Source organism: Herpailurus yagouaroundi, unplaced genomic scaffold, assembly GCF_014898765.1.
Source record: "Herpailurus yagouaroundi ecotype Mexico unplaced genomic scaffold, PumYag 141, whole genome shotgun sequence".
NCBI lineage: Eukaryota > Metazoa > Chordata > Mammalia > Carnivora > Felidae > Herpailurus > Herpailurus yagouaroundi.
In genome coordinates this window covers 22,567,938-22,577,591 of record NW_024412396.1, presented here as the reverse complement: position 1 = coordinate 22,577,591, position 9,654 = coordinate 22,567,938, and the positions used below count along the sequence as shown (strand labels likewise).

Here is a 9,654-nt window from a genome sequence, read left to right as displayed (position 1 = left end):
GCTTGACCTACCATGACAAATATAAAACATTAAAAAATGGTTTCCACAGTTCCACAGACCTGTCATTAGCTTAAAATCTAAAAAGTAGGAAATTTCCTATACACTGCCTTTTGCCAACTGATATGTAAAACGAAATACTTTAAAAAAGAATCTCACTGTTACAGTTGCTAAAACGTAGACATCTGCCATGTTTTTGTTTATAAAGTACTCTCCCAGGTCCTCTACTTAAAACTATCAGTAAATTTGTTGTGAAATTTCTAAATGTGAGGGAAATACAAAGTGTCACAATGTCTGCAACACTTTTTAACCCAATAATCTTAATTTTCTCAACCTTTTAATACATAATAATTTAAACAATTGTTAAAGATGGCAACATCAGTTTAGAGGGACTGTTGTCTTCATTTAGTAATAAAATATATTACATACAGACCAAATCTTTCATCATAGTTGCCAAAATGGGAAAGAAAAAAAACAAAAACGACCATTTATTTTTTTTTTATGGAAGTTATTCTAAAATACAAATACATACTTTGTCTCTTTCGATTGCTTCCAAAAGCACCTTTCTTGATTTTGGAAGGTTTTTTTGTATTTTGAAAAGATGTCGGGCTAGTTTGATAGCATAAAACGATGATTCATTATTTGATTTAGCATTCTTAATGGCATCCTGAAGCAAATGTTCAGCTTCTTCCATATTTCCATGCCGTCGTTCTAAACTTACTCTTCTCAATCGAACCATTGCCAATCCTAGAACACATTCTTCAAATGTTCTCAAGATATTCCTGGCTTCATTAATATTACCTAGAAATGTTAATTAAATGTTTATGCTTTGATTTAAACTTCTGAAATATCCTTTATGCCAGGTATTGGCAAATAACAGTCCATAGGCTAAATCTAGCCCTCTGCCTGGTTGTTTTTTTTAATTGAAAATAACCGTGCTCATTTGTTTATCTATGGTCTACAGATGCTTTTGGGTGGGCTACAATGGCAGGGTTGTCAGGAAAGAGACCATATGGCCTTCAAAGCCTAAAATATTCACTTTCTGGCCTTTAATAGAAAAAAAGTTTACCCCCTGAAGGAAGAAAAGCAAAAACAAAAAACAAGACTGACCTCTGCTCTATACCATCCCTCAAGACTCAATTCCTAGAACTTTATCTTGAAGTTAACTTAAAATCCCAAAAATATCAACTGAATTTCCTCATTCTTACCCTGCTGTTCCTCAAAAGCTGCCCAAAGCATATGCACCATGGGTTTCTTTGGGAGATGAATAGTGCAAGCTCTGCTGAAGACATGCCTCACTCCTTCAATGCTATGGTTTTCCATGTACTTGGCATACTACATACAGAAACAGAGGAAATACTGAATAATTTACAGTTGAACAAGCCATTAAATATGTGACAGAACGATAAAATTCTATTTTTAAACCCATTCAGCACCTTTATTGAACCACTAGACTAGTTTCTGTAAGGAAGGACGAAGAGAGGCAACGAGGTTGGCATATGCAGCAGTCAAATCTGGTTGCAAGCAGACCATCTCCTAATGCAACAGATATAGTTATATGAACAACATTCAACAGAAGTACAAAAAAGGTTAGTCACTAGATCAATGTTTATAATATGTTCAAGTTTCAGAGCATATAATTTTCTTACCTTAATCCAAAACTCCTCATAGAGGGCACATGATATGACACATCTTTCAAAGAGAACCACAACTCGTTCATGAGTCCCATTTTCTATTTCAAATTCTAAGTATTCTTTCCAGTTTTTTAGTTGTGCCTTCTCCAATGGTTTCACATGAAAATAAGGTCTTTTAATCTGTAACAAAAGTATAACAGGAAAAAAAAGTAGGACATTGCAACGAAAGTAAACCAATACCAACACCAGAAAACACTAGACTATAGGAACAATACAAACTATCTAAACTATGTACATAATTAATGATGGTGAACCAAGAAAATTTTCATCACCATATTTCATGATAAAAAAATACAACTAAAACCCCTTAAATTTCTTAGGCTTTAAAAATTGAAGAAACAGAATGTATTCTCTATTTAGTCATTTTAATGGCACTACATAATTTTTTTTATTTTCAGCAAATTTATTTCTTTATTGAATAATTTAAAATTGAACAATTATGCTACATAACAGAAAGCAGATCAGTAGGTAACTGGGGCTAGGAGTGGGATACAGGTTACTGAATGAAATGGGGCAAGGGAACTTTCTGGGATGACAGACTAGTTCTATGTCTTAATTGCTGTAGTGTGCCATACTATAATGTACATATACATGCCAAAACTGAATTTACTAGCCAGTCACAAAAAACCAAATACTGTATGATTCCACTCTCATATGAAAGGCCAGAATAGGGAAATCTATAGAAACATCGAGGAGATTAGTGGTACCTTAGGGCTAGAGCAGGCAGGTGAGGTAGTAGAGGGGTGAGAGCTAAAAAGCAAGGTTTGTTTTGTTTTTTTAATGTGCATGTGCACACGAGCAGGAGAGGGGCAGAGAGAGGAAGAGAGAATCCCAAGCAGACTCCACGCTGTTAGCACAGAGCCCGATGTGATGCTCTCTCTCACAAACCAGGGGATCATGACCTGAGCCAAAATCAAGAGTTGGATGCTGGGGCACCTGGATGGCTCAGTTGGTTGAGCGACCAACTTCGGCTCAGGTCATGATCTCGCAGTTTGTGAGTTCGAGCCCCGCGTCGGGCTCTATGCTGACAGCTCAGAGCCTGGAGCCTGCTTCGGATTCTGTCTTCCCCTCTCTCTGCCCTCCCCTGCTCAAGCTCTGTGTGTGTCTCTGTCTCCCTCAATAATAAATAAACGTCTTAAAAAAAAAAAAAAAAAAGTCGGATGCTTAAGCAACTCAGTGACCCAGGCGCCCCAAGGGTAAGGAATTTGTGAGGTGATGAAAATGTTCCAAAATGCACTATGGTGATTGCTGCATGTATCTGTGAATACACTAAGAACTACTGAATTATACACTTTAAATGGGTAAACTATATGGTAAGTGAATTATATCTCGATAAAGCTATTTCAAAAACAAAAATAATTAGAATCTGTGGGGGGAAAACCTTCATTTTACTACACATCTAAAATGGGTGTATTTTGTAATACGTAAAGTATGAACTCAAACTTGATTCTAAAAACAGAACTATAATAAAATGGTTCAGAGTAAACATATCTTGCAAATCAAATAAATCTAAATTCATTCTATAAGATTCTAAAATTAATAACAGAAAACTGATAATGGTAGAGATAAGTGGGACAAATGTCTTATTACTTAAATAAACAAAATAGTAAAGACATTAATCAAAACGGAAAAATACATTATTCCTATTTTTATATTTTGAAGCCTATTACAAAACAAAAACACTTACACCTTCTTCAAATGTCCACCTTTTACTAACTTCATGCTCATTATAATTAAACATTTCTTGATGAATTTCAATGATTCTATGTCTCATGTTTTCTATTTCTGTAATTAGCTTGGGAAGAAAAAGAAAAAATTTAAATCACACAAGTTAGATAATGAAATTTTTTAATATTACTGCTTACATTTAAGTATTATTCACACCTACTTTAATCTTATAATTGTGATAAGTTTTAAGCTGTTATCAATTATGTGTAAAGTACAATTAACAATACTAAAAGTTAGTTAAAAATCTCCTTAAAAAAAACCCACTTTCTCATGTGTATGTATTTAAAAGAGGCTAGTAGATCACAACACAGGCAAAATGCCCCTTCTAAGCTATTTCCAGGTGTCTCATAGTAAAATAGATTCTCTACGTTAAATCTGTATTTAAACTACACCACAGCTAAAGAATTCCCACTTGCCTCAATCAGAAATTAATTTTATATGAGCTACAAGTGACACAACACATGAAGTAAAGGGATATAAAGTCTAGTTTCTCATGCATTAAAGGATTTTTTCCCTAAGTTTAGTTACCTTTGCTGGATCTGTTATGTCTTCAATTCCCGATGGTAGATCATCACCAGGAGGACCATCATCACCACTGTGTCCATTTACAGAAGCTAATTCCCTTCGCAGCTGAATAAACTGTTCACCAGTTAACAGATCTCTAGGCAAGTTATTCTGTACATGTTCTTTAAATCTAAAAGAAGCCAATGAAAATAAATGCTCTATATACGAAGCGTAATTTTAGATCCCATTTTCAATTACTACTACACATTACTCTTCCAAAAAAATTGATTTAAAACCAAGCCCTTTCCTTGTCTATAGTGAAAGCTACCACTTGATTAAATGGTCTACAGACAACTTAATTTTCTTCATGCCTTGGCAATGGAATGGACAAAGCATGGAGAGGCATAAATCCAAATCCTAGTTCTGTCCATTATTAGTTATTTGACTTATGGGAAGTTTTCCCTTCTTTATGTCTTGGCTTTCTCATCTGTAAAATGGCACAATGCTATTTTGCAAAGTTTTCTTTCTTTCTTTCTGCAAAATTACTTTAAAATAATAGTAATCCCTATTTAAATTATAAATGATCATTTATAAATGATCAACAAACATTTGTAGCTCCTTCCCACTTCTCAATTACTCCTGAATCTGTGTCTGTGCCAAAAACTTCAATGAAATTGCCCTAATTAAAGCCACCAAGTGCCTTTTACATGCAAAATTAAATGGACACTTGTTTCACAGTACAGCCTCTATCCTAAACGTTATCACTATCACTTAAGTCTTCACTACTTAAGCCCTTTAACCACACTTTCCTTTTAGAACCTTCTTTGCCCTTGGCTCAGAGTTACTGCGTTCTTGGTTTTCTTCCAAGTCTCTGACTGATCCTTGATCTCCTCTGAGGGTTGCCCCTTCCTATCAGTCCCTAAATGTTAGGATTGCCAAGGACTCCATCTGACATTTTGTTCTCATCTATTTTCATTTAATTCATGCCCAATCTTATTAATAACAGAAATAATAAGCATCCTATGGTGACTCTAAAACCTATAACTCAAGCCCATACTTTTCTATCCAATTGCCAAAACTCTGCACAAAGAAATAGGTTAATTTTAAGCAAAAAGTGTTTTGGAAAAAAAGTCATTTCATTTTATCCATGCACACTAGTTTATATATATGCAAATTTTAATAAAAAAACACCAAGCTAAAGACCTAAAATAGCTACACTATCTAAATTTGGAAATTTTACGCAACATCTTAAACTAATTGTGTCATTTCATCCACAATCAACACCCTCAGCATTTCTAATTTTGATTAATGGTACTGCCAACCACTCAGTTTCTACATCTCTTCTATTTTGCTTTTATCATTTACATTCCACTGGGTACCAGGTCCTATTGATTTCACCTTCTAAATATAAACTGCTCTTCCAGCCTCTAGTCTCACTATTCCCATCTCAACCCCAATATTGCTATAAAAATATTAAAAAGTAAACATGAAAAACAAAATAGTAAACATGATCATATCCTCCCCGCCCCCCAGCCCATGTCAAAATAACTTCAGTACATTTACCCTGCATTCAGGCTAAAATCCAATCTCCTTAGATAAAGTCTTTATGCTGATCCAAACCAACCTCTCCAATCAAATTATTACACATAGTTGTATATTTATCTTATGTTCCAATCTTATGGATATTTTCCCAAGTTTCTTAAAACTGATTTAGGCTACTGACACCTGAATTTTTATGGATTTTAAGGCTGTCACTCATGTATGTAAATAACATTGGAAACTAATCTAAATTTTGCATAGTCAATGGATACAGAGGCTTAACTTGGATCCGTTTCACCACTGGGAGACAAAAAATACAGACTTCCTTCTTAAAAAAAATTTTTTAATGAAGAACTCAAAAGTATAGTAAGAAAATGAACAGATTTAATATTCATATAAATACTAAAATTGTTAGGATACAAATAAAAAACTTTTAACTACTTACAGAGCACAAACTTAAAATAACTGCTATGTTATATAGGAAATTCTTTCAAATGGTGAAAAAATAGAAATACTAAGCAGTAATTTTTCATCAGCCTTTTTTCTACTGAAAACTAATTTATTCAATAAAGAATGGCTGAGTATCTAATATACTGAGCCCTATTCCTAGGTATTAAGGATAAAAAGTATTAGTAAGTCTCAGAAACTGACCAATGTGCAAGAACTATATACAAGAGACATAAATTTAAAGTGGTGTTATTAGCGTTAAGACAAATGTAAATAAATAGGCAGAGTGCTGGCACAAATGACAGAAATACTTTCTATTTTGCTAAACTAGAGAAAGTTTCATATAGAAAACATTAAGCTATCTGGTTTTGAGTAATATGAGCAACCAGACAAATGGGGAAGCAAAAAAGGTATCACAGCCATAGAAGTAAAAAATACTGCCCTTTGGGAAATTATCAGTATTTAGATATTATTTCTGGAGCTTAGGAACTACGAGGGCATGGGTCTGAGAAGTTAGATCACATCAACAAAGTCCACATGCTAACAATATTTTAAATTAGATACTTTTCTTAGAGATGTCATCAGTGTATATCCAGTATACAAACCTACACAACAGAAAAACTATTACAGCACTTAGAACACTTTTTAAAAAAAATATGCGCATCCTCTTCTACATTTTCAACAAGCTTGACGGCCAACACCATTCACACATAACTTGTTTGAGCCTTTATTTCTACAACTTAAATGGTATATAATCTTTTACATAGCTAGTGCTAAATAAACAACTAAGTAGGAGGAGTGTATTAGGCAAAAGAAAACATTCCCCTAGTTCACAAAGCAGTTAGTCATGTCATAAGATTTACTTACACAAACACTACTTGTGAGTTTGCTATATACACTGATAAGGAAAATGTCAAAATATTAAAAGAACAAGAGCAGATTAAAGAGCAATATTTGGAATGCAATCTACTAATGTCTATTATAAACATCTATACATTTTTAAAAATCTAGTGGGATATTCATTTAATAACAAAAAAAAAAAGATGTGGAGGAAACTATACCAAGAACTTTGGAGCCACACTGTCTGGGTTCCAAACAGCTTCCAACTAACTAACTCTGTGACATCATGCAAGTATTTTAATCTTTCTGTGCCTCTACTTCCATAAAATGGGGATAATAATAGTACCTATACCTCACTGGCTTCATGTGAGGATTAAATTAACTATATGGGATTCAGAACAGCATCTCGTACATGGCAAATGGTATATAACAAGTGTTTCCTAATTTATCTTTCTTACCAACAATAAAGTTCTTATTGTCACAGACTTTGTATCTATACTATAGATCCTAGAAAAATTGGCATGTGAAAAGGCACCCTCTTGTTCTCATAAGGATTTTTAAAAACTTTGTGTTCACTCATTCTTTCAAACATTCACCAAGCATTTGCATATGGGAAGTCTTGTGTTAATAATGTCTTTTAGCAAGTTTCTGCCTAGAAACCTGTGCATCTCCTATACTCCATAAAAAAACAAAGACAGTATATTCAGATCTACATCATTCCTATTCTTAAACTGGATCAGCATAACTTCTGTCTTTAGCAAACTGATCCATGGTACTTTTCAGATGCTTAAGTATTCTACTTTTTCAGTAAAGAAAAATTTAGAAAATCCTTCAAAAAGTGCCTAAATTACAGGCTTTAACACAATACTACTTATAAAAATTGTAACAAACTATAGAAAATATGGTAGCTAAAAAAGCAAGTATTTATCAACATAGTAAATACTTACAACACATACTTTCTTGTTCAGAAAGACTTTGAGTCCATATCAGTGGGACACTTTGAGTACATCAGAAAACAGAATGTGGAAATCGTATCACACAGAATTAGTTGTTTTAACAGTACTCATAAAAATGAAATGATACCAGTCAGGACAAATTCATAGTGGAAAATTTAAACGAAATTATTTTTTATTTTGATTTTGATTTTTGATTTTGATTTTGATATAAACAGATCTAGATTTACTACATAAATAATAGATCTTTCACAGTTTTGAACATAAGGTATCTTTCACAGTTTTGAACATAAGGTATTATATGAATCACAAAAATGTACCTTTAGTACATCATTGTTTTTTTTTAACTTTTTTTTTTCTTAAGTAATCTCTACACCCAAAGTGGGGCTCAAACTTAAAACCCTGAGATCGAGTCATAAGCTCCACTGACTAAGCCAACCAAGGCATCCTAAGTAAATCATTAAGTTCTAAATGAGCATCTTTATGTGCCATGTACACTGTTAATTTAGTACCACAAAAAATAATTAAAATTTGATTCTATTTTCTCATTCTTCACCACTCTGAAATATCTTAGGAGTCCCATTATTCTTCATCTATAAAAGGGGTATAGAGAAACTTCTGTTTAAAAATGGTTAAAATTCCTGGGGCGCCTGGGTGGCGCAGTCGGTTGAGCATCCGACTTCAGCCAGGTCACGATCTCGCGGTCCGTGAGTTCGAGCCCCGCGTCAGGCTCTGGGCTGATGGCTCAGAGCCTGGAGCCTGTTTCCGATTCTGTGTCTCCCTCTCTCTCTGCCCCTCCCCCGTTCATGCTCTGTCTCTCTCTGTCCCAAAAATAAATAAACATTGAAAAAAAAATTAAAATAAAAATGGTTAAAATTCCTAAACATTTCATAAGGTATGTGGAAAAATATCAAAATTCAAAAGTGTGTAAATTGTGATTATCAAGCAAGAAACTTTATTCCTTTTGTATCTAAAAGAATCTTACATGACATTTCAAGAGAATTACAATCCTCAATATTAAGAATTATCTGATTAATCATAATATATCTTAATGATCGGACTTTTCCACCCACCTCTGAAAATGATGACTGTACAGCTGTGTTGGAATACCAAGAATGCGATCATATATAGCTGTAACTTCTCTCAGGTTTCCCTGTTCATTTTCCCAGTTTATATACATTTCCCATAGTCTGTCAGATCGGAAATCTGTTCCTGCAGCTAAAACAGCATGCTCGAAAGTTCTGAAAAATTAAATTACTTCTAAGTTATCTTTCCAAGATAAAATCACTTTTAAAATATTATTTCTACACCCTGCAATATATACAGATATCAAATCCTTAAGTTGTACGCCTAAAACTATTATGTCAATTATACCTCAATTTCAAAAAATTTTTAAAAATTAAAACATTATTTCTAAATTTCAGAAGATTATGCTAAATTCAAAATTATATTCAACTGCTTCTCATATAAGCAGGGAGCAAAAAGCAGAAGGAATAACGCAAGTATACAATAACTAATTATTAAAAAAGAGTAAGGAAACAAAAAGGGAATATATATATGTTTATAGAATTTTATCTTATACAGAATTATAATGCAAACATACACACTGCAAACATATAGAGTGTCAATGCAGACACTTAAATATTTGTTAAACTTGAAATGTTGAATAGATACATTCTGCAGAAGACAGAAACTAATTGTATCTCAATTTAAGGAATAATTTTCTGGAAAAATAACTCCAAGAAGGGACCCAGCTGCCTTCTAACGGAATGAGAAGTAGACATATATTTTAAAACTTTCAAAAGTCTCTCCTGCTACGTCTCCAGCTAACTAAAAAATAACTAAAAAACAAACAAACAAAAAAAAACACACGTATTTTTAAACTACCTAACTCATTTCAAAGAGATTTTTGTAAGCAATTTTAATCACTGGATTTGACATCCCGATGGGAT

At 33.3% G+C, this 9,654-nt stretch overlaps 1 protein-coding gene and 1 non-coding gene across 6 annotated transcripts in view; both read right to left on the bottom strand.

Moving 5' to 3' along the window:
• Positions 1-9,654, bottom strand: part of PRPF39 (pre-mRNA processing factor 39) — a 36,145-nt gene that overhangs the window by 5,082 nt on the left and 21,409 nt on the right. For all 5 annotated transcript variants that reach the window (XM_040477040.1, XM_040477044.1, XM_040477041.1 and 2 more), the window contains 6 exons: positions 8,776-8,943; positions 3,948-4,113; positions 3,379-3,486; positions 1,647-1,811; positions 1,206-1,332; positions 530-798 (listed from right to left, as the gene is read on the bottom strand). In XM_040477040.1, coding sequence (XP_040332974.1) covers positions 530-798; positions 1,206-1,332; positions 1,647-1,811; positions 3,379-3,486; positions 3,948-4,113; positions 8,776-8,943 — 1,003 coding nt within the window. The remainder of the gene's footprint in view (positions 1-529; positions 799-1,205; positions 1,333-1,646; positions 1,812-3,378; positions 3,487-3,947; positions 4,114-8,775; positions 8,944-9,654) is intronic.
• On the bottom strand, positions 368-453 carry LOC121032535 (small nucleolar RNA SNORD127). The gene has a single exon (XR_005791355.1). It is a non-coding gene; the product is annotated as a small nucleolar RNA SNORD127 (small nucleolar RNA).